This window comes from Pelmatolapia mariae, linkage group LG16_19 (genome assembly GCF_036321145.2).
Source record: "Pelmatolapia mariae isolate MD_Pm_ZW linkage group LG16_19, Pm_UMD_F_2, whole genome shotgun sequence".
Classification (NCBI taxonomy): Eukaryota; Metazoa; Chordata; class Actinopteri; order Cichliformes; family Cichlidae; genus Pelmatolapia; species Pelmatolapia mariae.
This window is the reverse complement of record NC_086241.1, coordinates 12,154,732-12,176,333: the sequence shown is the minus strand read 5'-3', so window position 1 is coordinate 12,176,333 and position 21,602 is coordinate 12,154,732. Positions and strand designations below refer to the sequence as shown.

Here is a 21,602-nt window from a genome sequence, read left to right as displayed (position 1 = left end):
ATCTTTATAATCTGTCTTAGAATCTGGAGATTCTCAGCTTGTTTTGATGTTAAAACCTACTGGCAGTCTTCTGACACACACCCCCATCTTAACCTCTTTCCCAGAATGACAGACAGTATACTTCTCGGCTACTGTCATACAACATAGCACCCTTTTGATGATTATAGAAGTGATGGGTACTAGCACTGTATTATTTGCAGTCCCCTTAGTTTCTGCTAAATTTTAATTCTATAGGCTGAGATAATTATGACACATTAAAGAATGCATCATCTTGCTTTCAATGCTTTTTAAATACATCAGCTGCATACAAAAAAAATGAAAGCTGATGTGCTTTAAACATGCATACACTTGCAAGGCCAGCAGGGGGCGACTCATCTGTTCGGTTTCTTAGTCAGATCCAGCTGTCGTTCTTATGGCTAGCTTCAAATTACCAAGACAGCCAGTCAGACAAAAATGGGAAACCACAAACTATGATAGATACCAATATATGGTCTGTGGCAACAGACTAGCTTGAGATTGTAAATGAGTTCAAAGTTGTTCCACTTTACTAATCAAAAGATTGGTACCTCATAGGCGCACTGCAGTTGGACAATCTGTGCTGTTAGTAAAGGGAAGTAAATATCGGAACAGCTTACTAATGACAATAAACGAGCGCTCTACTTATCCCACATTTAAAGCTCATCTTAAAGAAGCTGATGGGAAACCAGGTCTGTGACCATTTGAAACTAATTTCTCTCTGATGAGGTATTTATATCTGTTTTTGCTGAATCTCTTTTTTTTATGCGACTTGCCCTGGGAAACCAGATGTAAAATAGCACTTTTGATCAAATCTGGCATGTTTAAATCTTTAAATATTTTTGGTATCTTGATGTCGATTAGCATGTGTTGCAACTGTTAAATTAATAAAGACACAAAGAAAGACAATATCTAAATGTCACTTGCAGAAAGTGATTGCTCTCAGTGACTCCACACTATCTCTTAAACTAAGGATTTCAGTTTCAAACTAAGCATTTTAAATCCACCAGTTTTAGTTTACTCATCATTGGAAGCACTACTTAACCTGTGAACTCTTGCAAGCTATTCTGGAGGAACTTTCCAAACTCTGATAAGGATTCAGACTATTGCTTTCTAGCAGGATGTTTGTGTTAAGTAATGGAGATACTGGCATCTGAGAAGGACTGGTATAAGAAAGGCCATACCATAGGGACCAAAATCCACACTTATAATTAAAAAATAATAATTAAATCTGTCTCTGTTAACCAAAAACTTGACGTAATTTAAGTATTTACTGTAGAGACTGCATTAAATATGTATTAAACTATATTTAAATTGTACAATGGTGCTTAGGATATATAGGCGAAGCTAAGGAATAGATTAATCTGGTTTGACTCACCAAATATCTGGTATGAGATAATATATGCAGTCAAATACTGAATATCTAGACACATAAACACACTCGTGGTGTAGATGTATATTTATTTAAATGGTGCCTTGTGTCTGCTGACATGAGATGGTTATTAGGGAGAATACAGTGAGTGGGAGATGTTATTAAACAATAGAGAGAAGATGGAGAAACTTAGTCATGCACAGTCATGCACTCATTTACTTTCACTCCATCATTTTCTGGACTGCAAATGATTTTTAAAAGTCAGTTCGTTTGTTTGGAAAAGGACAAAGTGTGCTGGTAAAGCTATAAATACCAGCTGCTACTTATTACAATGAGCCACAGTGACACGGCACAAAGACACATAGGCTACACCGTCACATTTTCACATTTTAGAGGACGTTATACTGACTTGCGTTCATTTCTAAATCTTAACCAATACCACAATTTTCCTTCATGCAACCCCAACCTACACCTGAAAGGTCTAAACCAGGTCTTCACCTCACACTTCAGCAATTGAGATTAATGAGTTACTGTGCAGATATATTTATGTCTAAACAACATGAGTAATACAACCACAAACAAATACACACACATGCAATTGATGGGATCATGCAAACTCTTGTTTAACACGAGGACAGCTAACGATGGTCTCCATCTGAGTTATTGCAGACAAAGAAGTCAGCATGTTTGTTTTATTTGCTGCTTGTTTATTTCCAGTTAAAGTGAAGATGCTGATTCATGGACGCTTAATTTTATTTATAGACTCTATAAATAAAATGAAAGATGGATGTAGCCCCTATATATATCATCAGCCATTTCTTTGTGGCCCTTTGGAGAAACTGGAGTATCTGCTTTTCCAGAACTTAAACTATGATAATAAGAATTAAAAAATGATGTTTAGGGCAAATACCAATACCAATATTAGGTGATTTAAATATCTAATAGTGCAATATATTGGATGATTAGTAAATAAATAACTACAACAGTGTAGCTGTATCTGTTTTTGCTTGAATAAACTGGTTGTTGTTTTTCCAAACACAACTGTTAGTATTGGGAAACTTGCAGAGTGCCCTCTTGTGGATGAACTATGCAATGTCAACACTTGTAACATAGTTGAAGAGTGTTTTACCCTGATTATGATTTATTGGAAATTACAAATTCCACTACTGATAGATCAGCAAATAAGTAAAATTAGCCCTGTGATAAATCTGTTAGATTAGGCGTTGATCTGGATCTATTAAGCAGCAGTGCCTTTATTTTTTTTTGCCGGTGGCAAACATGTCTTGCACAGGGAGTCTGTTAGCAGTAGTATGTATCTGTCATTTCTGTTTTCACAAGTTATTATATGTTGTTTTGTCCTTATTTTGTCTGATCTCGACTCCCCTTTTCTGACTCTCTTTCTCTTCCTCCAGGTGTGTTGTGTGTTTGCTAGTGCAGAATATAACATCTGTGGACAGAATGAGTTCTTCAACCAGACCAGTAACAGCTGCCAGGCCTGCCCTCAGTGCCAGCCAGGACATGAGCCATATATGGTGAGAATGCATGCATGCACTCATACATAAAAAATGTTAATTTAACTCGTAAAAGTTTTTTTGCTTTGTTACACTACCTGAGTACATTTTGAAATCAACTGTTGGAATCAACTGACAGCACGAGTGAAGGAAATGCAGTAGCAAATCATCATCAAACTAAGACCGTCAAAAACTGAAGAAAAAACTGACTTTTTGAATGTAGGTGTCAGTTTTGCCTGGACCACCCACAATCCATGCATTCCAACATATACGCATATATACAAATACACAGCACGCACACATAGCTGCACGGTGAAGGGTGCCTTAATTTAAATGAACAATTTCTTTATGGTTTATTGCTATCATTGACTTCAACATGAAGGCATGCATTACAGTGAATGGCTTGCAGTAGTCACATAGTGATTTAGCCCTCGTCAGTCAGTCTGCCAACAGCCAAAGCAAACAAAGTGCAGGTAAATGCTTCAGTGGGCACCTGGGGGTGCCACACCCGCTTGAGAGAGACAGCTGCACTCAAGGGTGAACAGAATGAATTACAAGCTGTTTTCACACATGCTCTACATCTCTAAACTTTTCTCGGTATTACTGGTGGAGCTGCTTATGGGAACGCAAGTGTCCTACTTAGTCAAAGCAGAACAGTGTATGGTCTTTACCCGGCTAGGCAGATAGCACAAAGACATTGTGAGGCACCCGTGTCCAAACAGAGCTGGCAAATATCCAGAATTCCCAATAAGTCATAAGTTTGGCCTCTTGCATGCTTTGCTCAGGTAGCACCCTCGACTTCAAGCAGTAGTGAGACCAACTACATTATTGTGTGGTACAAAAAAAAGCAATATTTTTTCAACATTTGTAGAATTCTTGTGCATAAACAGGAAATCTATATGCTGCATATATTCAATATTTTGAGCAGACCCTTTATCAGAATTTACTTTTATATATATATTTGTGCGTATACATGTGTCTGTTCAGTAGAAGCTGGATTCTCTGGGCTCATTAACCTGCATGAATAATGCTTAAACCATTTGATCAAAACATAACAGAAAGAGAAATTCAACTTCTCATCTAAAGTCGATGTCCTTTAAAGCAGCTGTGGGTCATCTACTGATTGGAATGTCGGTCATTTGATCCATGGCTCCTCTAGTCTGCAAGCGGAAGTATCCCTGGGCAAGACACTGAGCCCTGAGTTGCCCCCAGTGTTGAATGTATAAATGTTAAGTTAAAAGCTCTTAGACATAGAAAAAACACTTGTGTAGGTGTGTGTGTGTGTGAATGTGGCTTGTAGTAAAAAAGCCTTTGAGTGCTCAAATAAAGGAGAACAGTGCTGTATAAGTGCAATTTAAATCTAAATTTGCATGGTAGTAAGAGTTATAAATTGTATTGATATAGATACGGATTTTACAAAACAGAATGAATTTTAGAAGAACCTTTTTATCAAAAACAGAAAACATGGCACACTGTTTTGTCTCATATTTTATCCTGCTGAAAATAAAATAAATGAAATAAACCCGACTAAAAAAATGAATATAAAATGTTAAAACACCCTCTAGGTATTGTTAATTAAGACTAACAGTTCAAACTGTCTTGCTTCATAATGGTTGCGTGGATGCAACGGTTAATTTAACTGACAATGTCCCCAGGATCTGATTTGTACCGGCGCACTGAAGTATGTGGCGTCACTGTTTTTCCAGCTGAATGCGAGTCACCTCAAATTAGGCATGATGTTATGAACGGACAAACCACCCAATACTGCAGGTTCCCTCGGCACTCTGACTGCTCAGTGGCAGTTTTTAACCACAGCAGCTTATTAAAATAGACAAAAAACCGCTCGGCACTCTAGACTCAGCGCTGGACGGGCAAAATTAGCAGCAGCTGGATGGATGTTGTAGTGCATTCTGTATTTAAAGAGCTTAAAAAACAAGATCACGGAAAAAGCATGAACCAAGAAACGATCAAATACTACAAGTATTTTAATGATCCCCAAAGGCAGACAAAAAACCCCACAATTACACATTTGCATGGAAGTGATCACAGTGCACTAAACCCTTTGTTTCTATCTTAGTTCTCTCCTCTGGTGCTTTCCTCATTCCTGCTTTGTGTTTCTGCATGTTAACAGATACTTCTATAAAGCAGCTAGTGAAATCAAATGTTCTTTCTCCTCTTACTCCACCTGATGATAAGCTCAGTCTGATAATCAAAGAGTATTGCAGCCATTTGAATGTAAACCTCGAGTAGTTTCATCAGTGACATGAAAGCCCTCTTTGCACTCTGATCCTTTAGGTGCCACAGTCTGGAACAGTCTGTCACTTGTTCTTCTGTTTCCCTGACATGTTTCTTGTACATGTGTGTCTTAATCACAGTATAACCAGAAAGTTCTTGCTCAAAACAGGGACTCCAAAAAGTACATGCCCGCACACACTCACACAGACACTATGCAAGACTCCACACAGTTCAGAGAGATATTGAAGACCCATTTCAGTGCACATCTTGTATGCAGATTTCCAGGCTAGTTAACAGCCCACCCTTACATTTCTGATTTTGGTAGAAGGGTTGGTGGGGGAGGAAACATTGAAGAAGTGAAGAAGTACAGAAGTTTTACATCAGATTGCATCTTGTATTGTGTATTGTGATTATGGTCCCTTGTAACCTCAGCGTTTGATGAATAATATGCACTGCAAGTCTGAGGTAATCGCCTTTATTTCTCTTCACGGTCAAGTATTATAATACAAGCATAACTATCTGAGTTTCACTCACCTCCATAACTCCTATAATAAGCAAGATTCAAAAAGGCATCAATTTGCTTTTCAAAGGAACGAGTTCTTAATCATTCTGGAGAAGCTTTGAGTCACTGTAATCCTGAGTATAAATGATCCAACGAGAGCTTTAACTCAAAGCAACAAGATCCTGCTGATAACCCAGCACGTTTTTATATCAAACAATCACACCGGGACTCACGGACGTCAAAAAAAGAAGGGAGAGAATATTAGATTTCTGTAAGAGTCAGCCTGCTGTAGCCTAAAGCTAAGAGGCATAGGCTTTTTTTAATAGACAGATGAAAGTGGGAGGGAAATGAAAGATGAAAGGAGCGAAAAAGAGAAAGAGGTTGATGTGTTTTTACATGTGTGTGTTTGCGTGTGGCCTGTTTGGCCTCCCAACTGAGAGGAATTACCATGTGGAGATGGGAGGAGATGGATGCTCGAAAACATACCAGTCATCTTAAACAACACCAGTCATTGAAAAGCATGCGCAGCGAGCCCCTGCTTCTCCAGCCACACACAAATCTGATATGCGAGAAAATCAGATTTTCCTTGTCTTTTGAAAAAGTAATGTCAGATTGTCTCAGAACAGAGGTAGAAACACATCACTGTTTTATAATATGTGTGTCCACGTCACAGTTGGAATGTCAGTGATCAGCGATCTGTAAATTGTATTTGTTTGTTTTTTGATTTAATAATTGATCATAAAACTGAAAACGTCTCTTTATAAAAAATGTCTTTGTGTGTGCTTTGCAGACCTGCGGTCATGGTGTGAAGGATGAAGGCTTTACCTGCGTGCTGTGCCCAAAGGGAAAATACTCCGGAGGGAAATATGAGATCTGCAAACGTCACACAGACTGTCATGCCCTTTACAGTGCAACTGTTCACATACCAGGAACTCCCGAACGCGACGCAGAGTGTGGACCCTGTTTACCCGGGTAAAGCACACTACAAGCAGAGGCAACAGCCATTTAACACACAATGCAAGACACTTTTTAAATGATCACACAAAGAATCATTGAACTATAAAATATACTCAGTGTTTTTCATTGGCTTCAGTTACTTAATCAATGTTAAATGGTAAATAAGACAAATGCATGCGAAGAATTTCCATGTCATTTATGGTCAGCTCCACCCATCTGTTATTCACTTTGCATTATAATAATGAGATAGTGTGTCAATAAAAAATAGCCTTTTAAACATGCAAATAACACGTGAACTGTCACTTTTTTCCTGGTGCGTCTTCTTATATGTCCTTGTAAATACGTGTCCCATAAGAAAAACAGGTGCTTAAGCCTTAAAACATCTGGCTCAATGTTATATTTAAAAATGACTCGAGCATTTGTTTGCCTCCAGTTTTAGCTGCTTAGTTTCTAAGTTCTTTTTACCTTTTCCTGATGCATTACTGCATTTCTTGGCACACTACTGCCACCTATAGAACACTGACTGGTGTAAAACCAATGACATCACTCGAACAAATCGCCCTTTGCATGCAGACACAAGAAGAAGAAATAATAGATCCAGGTGCTTTGTAGCACTAACTGTGATCAGAATTCCATAAAGTACATTTAAAAGCAGCCTGACATACAAGAGACATAAAAGAGTAGTCACGTGCAGTCTGAAAAAGAAAAGTACAGATCTTATGAAAATGAAATAAGCATATGACTTTTTTAAAGAGACATTTTTTTGTTTTGTTTATTTTTTTTCTTAACAAGATACTTAATCTGATCAAGGCAGATACAACAGACGTGGTTATTTTAGTTGGCAAGATCAACATTTCCCAGATGACTCATTCGGTCTAATTGTACACATCGCAGCCGTATACTGCTGTATCCCGATAAATTTACAGAGATGGATAACTTTGCTATGGATGCAAGTTAATTCTGCCAAAGAAGGATATTTATGACAACTCATCTTTGGGCAAACAGACACGGCTGATTACGTCCTGAATGGATGTTCTACTCAAGCGTCGATTTACTGTACAGCATGCATTTTTAATATGATTCGCACTCAGATGCATTATTTAGCATGTGAATAGGCTGCCGTGCTCCATTCGGTTTCATACATCCTCTCGCTTTGTATGCATACACACTAAATCTTGCACTTTTCAATTTGCACATGGCAGTTGTCTTTGCAACCCCATGCCACATAAATATTAAGTCAATAAGGGACTTTTAAATGTTGCCAGACCTTCCTCTCCTCCCTCTTCCTTATTTGCCCTTTGCATCATCAATCATGTTGTGTCGCCACCGATAAATTGCTTGCGTTTATTTTTTTGTTTTTTTTTCTATTCAATCGTATTTCATTGGAAACATTTTTTGGGTACATGTGGGCAATATAGCAATACATAATATAGTAGGTAGGAAATTCATGATTAGGGGATTTTTAAGAAACCTCCCACTCTATCACAGGGAGTCTAATGTTGAAATCATCTCATCCTGTCATCAGCCTGGATGATGATCTGCTGTCTTCTAATTTTCAAATTTAATTTGAAAAGCACCAAATCCCAACAAGACCTGCTAAAAAATTAATAATTTGTGGTGTTTTTCCAGTATAATAATTATTATTCTGTTAATAAATAAATAAATTCTTTATTGACTGTCAAGTATTGAAAAAAACTGCTCATCCTAAGTGAATAAGATGCTGTTTTTTTTATTCTCATGAACTGTTGGACTGAGTTTGCTGTTACGGTTATATTTAAAGTCCATTACAAACATCGAATCAGATGTCTCCTTATATGTCTGCACAGCGAAGACCTCATATATGTGTTCTATATTAAATCATTACTTAATTATCTGCAATCATGTGTATTTATTCAGATATTTCACTTGTGCCCTCAAGCACAAATGATACACTACCTTCCTCTCTCCTTTCCTCCCACAGACGCTTCATAACTCAGAGTGATATCTGTACCAAGCCATGCTTCATGCCCTCAAGGCATCAATTATGTACATACCCTCACAGATTCAAACTTTTAACCTTCGCTGCTTCCACATACTTTTGAATCGTGTTGAACTTATAAGTGTCTTGAAACCCGGATGTGTCTGAAAGTCTTGCGCTTCATACATTATGTGATTTCTCTATTTAGTTTTTCTCTTGCTGCCTTTGTTAAAGACAGTTTGTGTTTTCCAGGTATTACAGGTTGGGGAACAGATCAGAAAAGCCCTATTGGATGGTTTGCCATTCCTGCCAAAACGCACCACGCAACACCAAAGAATGTAAGTTTAGCTATTTTTTTCTTAATTTTTGCTCCGATTTTTGCTCCTCGCGATTTTTTAAAATGTTATCTCCCAACTCTAAATTTGGAATTTTAGACTTTTACGTTACAGCTTTTTCTATCCATGCATACAACAACTACAAAAGCTACCAAACATTAAAGTTTTTTTTCCTAAATGAAAGGAAGTACAATATGACAGTGGAAAAGCAGATGTCTGCCGTAAGCCTGTGCTCCATTTAAGGAAACAATTAAAGGTCAGAGGTTGTGTTGAGTTCTGCCAGACTCTCTGATGGATACAAGGAAGTTGTACGCCCACTCTACCCCCCTCCTTGGATCAGTGCTTCTCTGGCTCCACAGGGCTGTTTGGCTGCTTATCAATAACATCGTTGCCTCACTGGTTATTCTGCTTACCTGACACTATATGCTATATATGTGTGTGTGTGTTAGTGTGTGTGTGCAAACTGTTGCTGCAATCACAGACATTTCTTGAGACTTGCAACACGGCGCATAAATTTTGAGCAGTTATATCTTCTTGTTTGTTTGACCGTCCTGAATTGGAGGCCTAGTTGCTGTGTAGTGGATGTGTGATGTGTTGTGATGTGGAAGCAGATTAATTGCTTTTTCATTGTACAATTGTCACAGAGTCTCTTGCGGGTTGTTTTCCTTTTTGCAAACTTTCAACAGTGCTAGTGTGTTTCTAATGATGAGCAGTGCTGAAGACGTTTGCTGTTCTGCTTTGCCCCCCGTGGGTTCATCCAGATGTGACAGATCAGAACATCAGCAGGATCCGAACTGCGTTTGTGACCCTGGCTGGTACATCCTGCTAAGCAAACGATATTCATTGTCCCATCATTGCTCAAAATCCCCTTTGAGCCGGAAACTATTTTTATTGTGTCATATTTAATGAGCGTGTTTTGAAAGATTGAAACCCCAAAAAGCAGCCTGGGCCTGCAGAGAAGAGGGTGTGAAGTGTGTGTGTGTATGTTGTGCTTGTTTCTGTGTGTAAGGATAAGCACTTGATTTTCAACAGCAACCTAATTGTCTCTCCCAGGCATGGAAATGAGTGATTGAGTGATGTTGTAAAGAAATGCAAATAAGATAAGATAAAGTGATGTGAATACTACAAAGAAATGGCAAATGTAGCAAGTATTTTATCTAATTTAAACTGTTTTCATTTAAACATTTTGCATTTCTCCTCATTTTGAAAACTGGAAAATACCTTTCTTTAGATAGGGGGATTGATAAACTCCTGTAGCTCAGCTTTTTATTGTATGGATGACTGCAAAAAGGTTACCAACTGCGTTTTTCCTAAACCATCCTACTTGTTATGCTTCAGCCAAGGTGGATCTAAGTTTTGATGTTGTGGCTTCTCTTTCAGCAATATTATGCAAAAAAATACTGGCTCGGTTTGATTAAACTCAGAGAAGCTGAAGCAAGGCCAAAGGAAGAACCCATTAAATGTTGGTGCCGATCCAGATCATTCTTTTATATTTCAAGACAAGGCATTGGCCTCCAAGTGCCCTTCTACTTTAAAGATTTTAACCATAACTCTAAGATATGTTTGGAATACCAAATCAGTTTAAAAAGCAAATAAATCAAGTCTTTAACAAACCTGACATGGATCATGCAGTGTGGCTTCCTGGAGTTAGGTTGGTTAGACTGGATGAATTTTTCTCTATCTTTTAAATCATGCACAATTTAATTACATCCCTTTGAATGAGGTCTTCAAAAATAATGTGCCCCCAACAGTAAATACGAAAGCTGGGAGTTCTCTTTGCTTAAGGTGAAGGCAGGCTGACACTTGCCATGTAATCTGTAAATTACCCTGGCTCCTGCCTCGCTCTGTGTGTGCGATAATTAAAACTTTGGCGGGTAAAAAAAAAAAAAAAAAGATGATTAGCATGTTTGTGCTTGCGCTGATGCTACCCTTTGGCAGGCTGCTGATGAGTCTGTAGACGTTGCTCAATTTCTTCGGTCACCTTTTGATTTCTGTGTGCCGTTTCTCAAGTGAGCATAAATGCACTAAAAATAAAAAGATGGTATTTCCAGTATCAACAGAGATCATAATGTTAATCTTTTTTGCCAACCCTGCTGTAAGAGGCGTCACCTCACACACTGCTGGGTAATTTTGCTCTTCTCAGTTTGTTGGGACCTAAGCAGTCAGATTGCCCAGCGAAATTATCTTTTTTTTAGCCTGGGTTCAGACTCCGAGACATGATTAAGAGATTAAACCACAAGACGCTAAAGAGAATTCCAGATCAGGCTCATATCCTTATCCAGAGAGTCTAAACAGATACCTCACGTTAATAACTTCAGCCACAGGGCACTGCGATCTGCGCGTGTCTGTGTTTGTGTATGTGTGTGTTGATATGAGGCTCTGAGACCATGGGAAGTGGCAAGCCAAATGCCAACAAGATCTATAGTATATCAGCTCGGTGAAAGGAAAGACTGATTAAAAGAGTTGATTTATGAGCTGCCAGGAGTTTACAGCTCCATTAGGAAAGAGGAAAAGCAGTTGATGAATAATCCAGAAAGAGTCACAGTGAGAGGAGGCGAAAAGAGCAGGACAGATAGGAAACAGGGAAATCTGGACAGAGAGTTACTGCTTTGTGTCCACCCTGCCCAATGTAACAGTTTGTTTACTGCAGCGGGAGAAGGTCTGAAAGAAATAAAGTTTTACTGCTGCTAGCGCAGATGATTTTCTTTTGTGAAATGTTAGCGTTTGCAGAATGATCCAGTGCATTGCTTTTGGGGTCAATAAAATGCAAGGCCAAAGCTAACACGCTGCCAGTAGTGAATTATGGGATGCAAACTTTGCCAATAACAAATGTCCATACCATGAAGCATCTGGGGTACCTCCCTTTTTGGAGCAATCTGAAACATTTACTCATTTATAGAGAAATATGGTGATGCAGGCTTCACCAGTCACCATTTCTTTGCTTGATCCTCAATATTTAAATAGGAAGTTTAAATATTAAATTATTAATTAAGTTATTTAAACTTAGCATAAAGCCTGAAGACATACACTAGGTAACAAAAGCAACCCACAAATGGTGAAAGGACTCTAATATACCTAAAGTCTAAAGTGCCTTTAGGCGACTAATGTGATTTGTTGTTTTTATCTAAATAAAAATGAATTGAATTTGTTTAGTTTTCACTGAATACTTGAAGTAATGTGATTTCTGGGTTACGTGTGTTGAAATGTGTGGCGATGGACGTGAACTACAAATTATCCATAAACGAGAATGTGTGTGTTATAGCCACAGTTAACGAAGTAGACTGAATTACGACACTCAGCCTGTCTCTGTGTGTGTTTGTGTTTGTTTTCCAGGCATGCAAACCAACAAACCGAAAGAAAAAACAATATTTCACAGTGGTAGCACAACTGTGTTCCCTTCTGTAATTAAAGGTATACACAAATACACACAAACGGAAATATCATCCTCTGTCTCCATCAATCATCCATTCTTTCTCTTTCTCTCTCTCGTTTCTCACAACACATAACTTTACATCATTGCCTCCATCTTTCAGATTCCCCCGGACAGGGTCACCTGGCAACAGCTCTCATTATCGCCATGTCGACCATTTTCATCATGGCCATCGCCATTGTTCTCATCATCATGTTTTACATCCTGAAGGCCAAACCGAATGGCCAGGGTGAGACGAATAAACAAACACGCGCGCAAAATCTCATCTGAAAAGTAGATGTTTGTGTTTTGTGATATTTATAATGAGCGCGTGTGTTTTTTGGCAGCATGCTGCTCCGGACAGGTTGTGAAAGCAGTGGAGGCTCAGACCAACAAACAGGAAGACAAGAAAGACGTCCCTGGTGAGACAGGCTGCGCACACTCTACAATTAATGACACAAACACTGTTATTATTGTTTGAGATGTTTTTTTCCACTCTCATAATTGGTAGTAAAAAACAATTAATTTGTTTACATGTGTGCTAGTATCCCGCTTATGACCCTTATAATGGTTTTGATTATACATTGCGATGTTTATGGGAAATATGAGTAATATACTTGCATAAACAATTGTAACATTTTCCACATTTTTGGCCATGTGTATAGATGCAGACACACTTTTGACCCCATCTTGCGTATTCTCTCTCGCTCTCTCTCTTTCTTTCTTTTTTTTAATTGGATAATGGCTTGGATTGAAAACAAGTCAAACAAGTTGACATTTTAAGGCAGAAAAACACAAATACAATACATGTGTTCAATACATGTTTTTAATAACTAGGATACTAGGAAGCCAGTGAGGAACTCTCCACTTCAAGCATATGTGCCACAAATTTGGCTTTCCACTCTAAGGCCACATAAAGTTGGTGCTTTTTTCCCCCCTTTTCTTTTTGTTCTTAAAACCAAGGTCAGCTGTGCTTAAGAAGAAAAGTAGCTGCAGTTACCGGCATCATTCAGAGTACTTAGTTAATATAGATGAAATTATAAGCTAATATACCACAAGATATTTCTTCCACAATCTATTACAAGAGGATAGTTCCCTGTCCTGAAGGGTAGAAACAAAATAACTACGAGCATACATTTACTTTGGGACATTAGGGGTTGTTTATGCGCCGACCATCTGTTTTTCTTCTCTAACTTTCTCATTGTTTTCATATCTGTAAAAGTAAACAGGCCGACAGTCACTAACTGATCATTACCATGTTTCCATAAACTCCCGTCACATGTTGCACGTTTTCAAAAGCTTAGCCCACAAAATATATGCTCGATAAAGTTAAATCAAACTTAAAAAGCGCACTTCAAATAGCACAAAGACACACAAATGTACATGATTAGAGAAACAAGAGCAACTCTAATTAGCATTTTTTCCACTCTTAGCTTTAAAGACTGTAAGATGACTCAAAAAATAGTTGCGATGACACGAATGCGCTCAGCAGTCAGCGGAAGTATGAATAGAAACCACGCGGCAGCACTAAATCCTGCAGAAAAAAACCCTTACAAACCTTAATTCAGGTAAATGAGTGACTGGCTTTGTCAAACCAAACACCGAATGTTATCTTTGGACAAGGTGTCCACACATGTATTATCCAAAGCTTTATTGAAGCGCTCTGGGCTCAGCTGATAATGATTTTTCTTTTTGATTGAAGTTAGACATTGCAGTCTGTTCTGCAACCATTACATACTGAAGAAGAAAAAAAGTGTTTCCTTGTATTTGAAGAGTGTTTGGAGCAGCTTCCACATGTGAATTATAGGACACATGTTAAAATCTGCCCTGCAACCAGTGCAGTGCTGACCATGTGTCATCAAACAAACTGTATCATCTCATCAGATCTAATAGAATCCCGTATAAATGTTAATACTGTGTCGGCTCCGCGTGTCAGTGCTGTATTTATGTGCACACATGCGATTTGGAGCGTTATGTATTCAAATGCAGCTGTGTGCTTTTACACTTTATGTGTGTGTGTGTGTGTGTGTAGGCTGATAGACGTGCAGCGTGATGAATACATCATGGTGGAATGCAAAAGCTTCTAGAGCCGAAGCCATACGTTGCTTTAGGCACCATTTTTCATGACAATGATGCTCTGTTCGATTTCAATCCCAGACTGGCTGACTAACCACTTACATGTGGTGTGAATGAGAACACACTCACACAGTTACTGTATCACTGGCCACAGACACATTAAAACTTAAGACGTGATAGGTTAAAAAAGAAAAAAAAAGTGGTTAGAGTGTCATTAAAGCTAAATGTCTGCATTGTTAGTTAATTTTGGGTTATCGTAATTGGCTGGGTCAGTGCGAGTCTGTGAATGCACTCTGGATGACTGGTGTGTGTATTTGGGAGACAAGCCCATTGCTTGGAGCTCTACCGGTGCTATCTGCCACTCATGTAGACACTGACTTAATAAGGCTCCAAGATGAAAGACACAGGCGCTTTATTTCACACACACCCTTACACACACACACACACACACACACACACACACACACACACACACACACACACACACACACACACACACACACACAGGGCTTGTTCCACTTTGGTATTCACTCATTATGCTGTCTATCCCTATCAGTGTCCATGATGTAAGTGTAATTTAATATAATATCCACTGTAATCATTTTTATGTATTACTCCAAGTGCAGTTCCGTTTTAGGAAAAAAAAGCTTTTAGCCTCAGGAACCCATGTTCATATTTATATTCTAATTGATGCCAGCGTGGATTAAAAATTGCTCGTTTGATGCAGTCAAAAAACGGCGGAGCTGACAAAACTGGATTTGTGCGCTTTTCTTTTCAGTTTGGGGCTTGTGGATCGCTTGTGTGTTCGTAACGAATTTTTGTCGATGATATTTTTGGGTTTCTTTGGTGAATAATGTGTCTCGACACCATGTACTGTAGCACACTTGATGTCTTATGGTTACTGAAGTTTTCTGTGTGTCTCTTGTGGTTTAAATTAGTCTGAAAACACCAGTAATCCTGTGTGCTCTCTCTCTTGTTGTTGCAGACAATGTGGTGATATTCTCAGAGAAAGACGAGTTCGACAAACTGAAAGCTCCTCCTCAGAAGACGGTGAAAAGGTGAGAGAAGAGTCTGACTCACTGGCCTACTTCAACCTGAGTGCACAAATAGGTTCAGACAAAATGAAAAGCTTCTCTGTGATTGCTGGTAAAAAATCCAGGCAGCTTAAAGTTTTAGGCAGCAAAAAACTGAAAGCGTGATCCGGTAAGAGCTGACATGCAGCTTGTTATGAGCTCAGCTACACTGGGTCTGCAGAAGATGAAGGGTTCCACACACACGTGCATGATTTTAGGGATTTAGATCAAGGCGATAAACAAAAGACTTTATTTTATCCAGTGAGATCTTTACAACCAAGGCTATAATAGAAAGTCTGCTACAGTACAAGCAATCAATCACATGGCAGCAACTAAACGGATTTAGGGATTTAGACATGGTCAAGACAACCTGTTGATGTTCAAACTGAGCATCAGAATGAGGAAGAAAGGTAATTTAAGTGACTTTGAAGGTGGCGTGGCTGTTGATGCTAGATGGACTAGTGTGAGTAGTTCAGAAATTGCTGATCTACTTGGATTTTCCTACACAAGCATCTCTAGATTTTTGCAGAGAATGGTCTGAAAAAGAATAATATGCAGTGAGTGGCATCTCTCTGGCCAAAAATGAGTTTTTGATGCCAGAGAGGAAAATCGCCTGACTGCTTCGAGCTGAGAGGAAGGCAACGGCAACTCAAATAACCACTTGTTAAAACCAAAGTATGCAGAAGAGCATCTGTGAATCCACATGTCAAGTCTTGAAGCAGAGGAATTATAGCAGCAGAAGTACCATGGTGTACCTATATCCTGATGGCCACTAGAAGAACGGTAACAAATCACAAATAGTCTCAAACTTATGTTTTGAACACGACAATGAGTTCACTGTACTCAGATCATCTCCAAAGTCACCAGATCTCAATCCAATAGAGCATCCTTGGGATGTGGTCGAACACGAGATTCATATCACGGACTGAAAAAAGCTGAAAATTTGCAGCAACTGCATGCTGGCCTGTCAAGATGGGCCGAAGTCTCTGAATGTTTCAAACAGCTTGTTGAATCTATGCCGCAAAGTATTAAAGCGGTTCTGAAGGCAGAAGAGGGTCCAATCCAGTACTAGCAACATGAAACTAAGAAAGTTGGCAGTGATAGTATTTTAAATACATTATTAATTACAATAATGATTAGGCAAATGAGTTTAAATGGATCTGCTGATTGTTTATTGACTTTGTTTACTGTATGAAATTTCTATAAAACAGCAACATTTGTAATTTTATTATACAGAGGTTATAGAAGCCAAACATATCCAGTGGACATAAGCAGAAAAATTATCACATTTAGGAAAATAAGTTCAAAAAAGGAATAATAAGGTACGAAAGAATAGCTGCCAACCCATTTACTCCTAAATTGTAAACGAATAAACTTGTGTGTGGTCTTCAAACCAAAATACTTTTATCTTCCAAGCGTAACACTATCCAAAGATGAAATGTGCGAATGCTGGTGACTTCGGGATAACTGTGCTAAATGTATCGGTAATAATGTATAAGTACACTCACTGTTAGGCACACCCACTGTGACTTTATTAACCACACAAAGTAGAATTGCTTTCTTTTTACTTTCATAAATTTTTACCTTATGGTAAATGCAGATTCATTAGATTTCACGTGTACCCAATGAAGAGGCGACACTCTCTGAATGTGCATTATATGTTTGTGTATACTAATGTGTGTGTTTGCATTTGTATTTGGTGCCGTAGACTCAACAAAGAGAATCTTTAATCAGTATTCCAGAATGTGCCCATAATTAAGCGACCACAAAACAAGTCACTGCAGTTTTGTCCTGTATATACATACACATATGTGTAGTGTTCAAAACACATTCATTTTGGGTTTTTCTTTGTCTTTTTTTTTTTAAATTTAGTAGAAAGTCATTATGTGGCTTTGGAGAAGGCAAAGGAGGTGGGTTTGGAGGGGGATGTGAGGGCTACAGATGAGCCCTGAAGTCTGGCAAATACTGAGAGACAAACAGAGAGGGTAGTTGTCAAGCGGGATAGGGGTATTTATTCCAGGCCTCATCTTAAACCACCACCAGGTAAAAGCATGTCCTGGCAGACAACAAAAGAACGACAGTTTTCTTACCTTCCTCTTTCACCTACATCTTGTTCCGCATGTGAGGACAGTGCTGCTGGTGGCTAATGTGCATAAAGCATACAGTACTGCACACAAAGTTACAATGAAGCACTGTGTTCAGATGTTACAGTGTTCGTAGTCAGCACGCTTAGATTGATAATACTGAGATGGGTGTAAATTAGAGAATAAAAGAGCCACACATATGCACACACACACTCCACAGCATAAATAGTGTGGTACAGCAGCATGCCAGAGGATGTGCTAACTCACTGCATTAGCTGCCAGAGTGGGTGTAAGATGTCTGGGAAACAATGCCATGTTGTGTGTGTGTGTGTGTTTAGAAGATGAGTCCAGGACATCGAAACAATGGCATTCTGTAAGCATCTCTGTCAAAAAAAGCGCTTTTGCGAGAAAATCCAGAGCAGAGAGAGAAAGAGGGAGAGGAGCGGTATTAAAATGATATTACATAGTATCATATTTTAAAATGCCCTGCTTATTTCAGTCAATCACAGGAACTGCTTAGAAACATCAGCAACAAAACAGCATTCTTCTCTGATTCCTGCTACGGTTGCAAAGACAAAAGTCATTCTTTGGGTGTTAGCTGTCACCATTTGCATGTTAATGTAATAGTGTTACAGCAGGCAGGGCAGAATTGCTCTGACTGCAACAAAAGAGTGGCTTTTTATGCGTGAAAAGCAGCGTTCAAGTGTAAACGTGCAGTCGCCAGTTTATTTGGCATACCTAGCTACAGCTAGGGCAGTTCAGTACATTTACCTTATCTTATTTATTATGTCAGTAAATAAAAGGAATAGCAGCTTGTTATAGAGCAATTCGGCGGGATGAGGCAGAGTAGGTGAAATTAAGTTGAATAAATGTGATTTTTTTTTTTTAGGGAAAATTAAAAACAAATAGCTGATTTTCCATTTATTAAATAAAAATGTTTTATGATCAATGATTGCTAAAAACGCTGCATGGTGGTGAGGCAGTGAACTTTCCTTCACCTCTGAAGTAAGGCATGCCAGAAAAAGTCATAGAGACTAGAAATTGAGAAATAGAACTGCCCGCAGGTAAATAAATCCACCAATCACTGTCTCTGAAGTTCACAGAAATAACTAATCCTCACCAGGAACTAGTGAGGTGGGTTAACCCTTTAAACTTTGTACACCTTAAGCAAACTGCATTTGTGTTTATTATTAAGGCATTGAGGTGTTGGTGGACACCTCTGTAGCTTAGAGGTGCCTGCTTCTAATCCACTGAGGACTGCTGACTGTGGTCTTGTGACTGCATACCATATACTTTTAAATACCTGCAAATATGAGTATCATCGACCTATGTATGCATACTTACTTTATATTTGCAGTGAAAATGATGCATCTTCAGAAAATGAGCAGCTGTTGAGCCGCAGCATCGACAGCGACGAAGAGGCAGGAACAGAAAAGCAGGGCTCGGCAGAGACCACTAACCTCGACCCTAACCTGTGCCTGGTCAACCTAGGCAACAAACCCGACCTCTGCCTGCTCTCCCTGGGGCTCTTGGACCGTGGCCGCGTATGCAATGGCACCCCAGGCATTGCAGCCAGTCAGACTAACATCCTGAGTCCCAACCACATGAACAATGTCAACCGCATCGCAAGCAGCAACCACATCAGCAGTGTGAATGGGATCAACAACAACAATAAAACCCCAGGGGTAGGAAGACGAGGCCTTTATTGGTTATAGTGGAGAAAAAAAATCTGATTATGAACAGATTCTCAGTTAAGTATCATCTTGGGATAACGTTTTTTTTTTTCTAATTCACAGATGCTACAGAGTCGGAGGAAAAAGATTCTAGATCTGTATGCCAGAGCCTGCAATGCGACTGAGGGTAAATCTGTCACTTAGAGGAAAATACCCTCTGTAACAAGTTTTATCATCAACAACATGTGGGATGGTTTCACAGTTTTCTGGTGCCAACCTGTGACCCTCAAACTCTACTCCATAAAATAAAGCTAAATAACGAAAATTAATTCAATATTAATTTATATATGAGTTTTTTGTGTCGTACTTTCTGTATTTTTTGCAATTTCTTACTTAAAAATGAATTTTGCAATTTATAAGGCATTTGAGAGGAAATAAATATCACACTGATTATGTAGAAGTCTCAAAAACTCATAAAAACCGATATGATAAAATAGGTTTTAAGGGGTTAATGGCATCTACAGCTCCACTGAACCTTTGAATGAAAGTTTTGAAACAAGCTTATTTGTCTCTACCCAGGCCTCAGTCCCACAGAGCTTCCCTTCGACTGCCTGGAGAAGGCCAGCCGCATGCTGAGCTCCTCCTACAGCAGTGACGCCGCCGTGGTGAAGACGTGGAGGCACCTGGCTGAGAGTTTTGGACTGAAGCGCGACGAGATCGGCGGCATGAGCGACGGCCTGCAGCTCTTCGAGAGAGTTAGCACGGCGGGCTACAGCATCCCCGACCTCCTGACTCGCCTGGTGCAGATCGAAAGGCTGGATGCCGTGGAGTCGCTCTGTGCAGATGTGCTGGGCAGTAGCGAGGGGGCAGCAGTGGCTGGACGGCAGGGAATTGGCAGTTTTCACAGCCAGTTAGTGTGTCCTTCCCCCTGCCCATCTCCATCCCATCGCTGCGCCAGTGTTTAAATACGAAGTGAAGCAGAAACATAAGAGACTTAGAGACTTGATTGCCTTACAGTACACATGTATGTACGGACATTTACTGCTCTGACAAGGAGGAAAGCACATTTAAATACACACGTTACCCCATTAGATGAAGAATGTCGATGGACTTTACTGTCCATAATCCTTTTTTTCTTTTATGTATAAAAGCTAATAGTCTGAAATACACTTTCTCTCTTTCAAAGTGTTTGAAAGAGAGAGCAAAATCAAAGGCCTCAGATTCACATTAACCTCAAGTTTGCCATTTCAAAAAATTTCTCTTTTGCAAGAATATAAGAATCAGAATTAGCTCCCATTTTGATAGATTCTTGACTTTCACAAATGCAACACTTTAGTAAAAAATCATGTGGAAAGCCTGTGCGCTGGATGCACAGTTCTTTTTTTTTGTTCTATCTTTTTTTTTCCTAAACATTTTTTTAAGAAATCACCAGGAAAAGATGAAATGGCATGCTAATGGAAAGTCACTGGAAAGTGGCAGACTGAGGATGCCTTCCTACTGGCTCACTCACTTAGGTTTCTCACCAAAGCCTTGCCGCAGTGACATAACCAGACGTTTGTGTCAATATAAAGAAAGTGATCTGGTGTGACCGCAGCATGAGCGAACATTCATAACTCAGTCATGTCTTAAAACAGGAAAAACGGCTGATTAGAGCAGTCATTGTGTCTGAGTGGAAAACATCCTTCAGCTCAGCTCGGCTTACATTTTGGTAAACCTGCTTGCGAACTCTGGCCGTTTGTGGACGCCCCGGCGTCTCTCCCTAAACCGTGAAGTCACCAGCAAACACACAACAGTGTGCTACAGTGGATTGTGATATTTTTATTCTCAAGGATCAGTTTTGGGTTGACTCTGCACTCTTGTTTACTTTAAAACACCGACCGGATTTATTCATTGATTAACATATGTGTGGTAAATGTGGAAACACTGATCACAAGCAGATGTTGTGTATGGAAAAGTTCAACCAAGCACCTCACAAAAAAAAAAAGAAAACCCCAAAAACACATGGACTCGTTTTAGGTGGTGTGTTCAGTGTTTCAGCTTTAATCCCATACACTGAATGAACACTACTCCGCTGCCTGTACTCCATCTAAGCACGCGCGTCCGCAGTCCACCGCCTACAAGTTTATAACACAACTCTCACATACTCTCTTACTTCACGTACTTCCTTAGCAATGACCCATTCTCTGACCCCCCTCCACCTCAATAATTCGCCCTCTTCCATCTTATACCCCAATACTGTGGTCTAGTGCTGCCGCCAGCCCTAATTATTTGGCGTGTGGCTCCCCATGCCCCTAATAGGCTGAAGTGTTGTGGTTTACAGAGCGGGTGTAAAGTGCCTGTGATTTCCAGCACCTAATTAAGCATTTAGGGCCACTTAACCACTGAAAGCCCAGTGGAAAAGCT

The 21,602-nt window shown here is 39.4% G+C and overlaps 1 protein-coding gene across 1 annotated transcript in view; it reads left to right on the top strand.

Annotated features, from left to right (window-relative positions):
* edar (ectodysplasin A receptor) overlaps window positions 1–20,351 on the top strand; it is a 40,455-nt gene extending 20,104 nt beyond the window's left edge. The window contains exons 4-13 of the mRNA XM_063498774.1: window positions 2,800–2,919; window positions 6,426–6,607; window positions 8,802–8,887; window positions 12,218–12,295; window positions 12,418–12,543; window positions 12,641–12,715; window positions 15,355–15,427; window positions 18,884–19,211; window positions 19,323–19,386; window positions 19,779–20,351. Coding sequence (XP_063354844.1) covers window positions 2,800–2,919; window positions 6,426–6,607; window positions 8,802–8,887; window positions 12,218–12,295; window positions 12,418–12,543; window positions 12,641–12,715; window positions 15,355–15,427; window positions 18,884–19,211; window positions 19,323–19,386; window positions 19,779–20,164 — 1,518 coding nt within the window. The 3' untranslated portion in view covers window positions 20,165–20,351. The remainder of the gene's footprint in view (window positions 1–2,799; window positions 2,920–6,425; window positions 6,608–8,801; window positions 8,888–12,217; window positions 12,296–12,417; window positions 12,544–12,640; window positions 12,716–15,354; window positions 15,428–18,883; window positions 19,212–19,322; window positions 19,387–19,778) is intronic.
* Window positions 20,352–21,602: the final 1,251 nt, after the last annotated feature.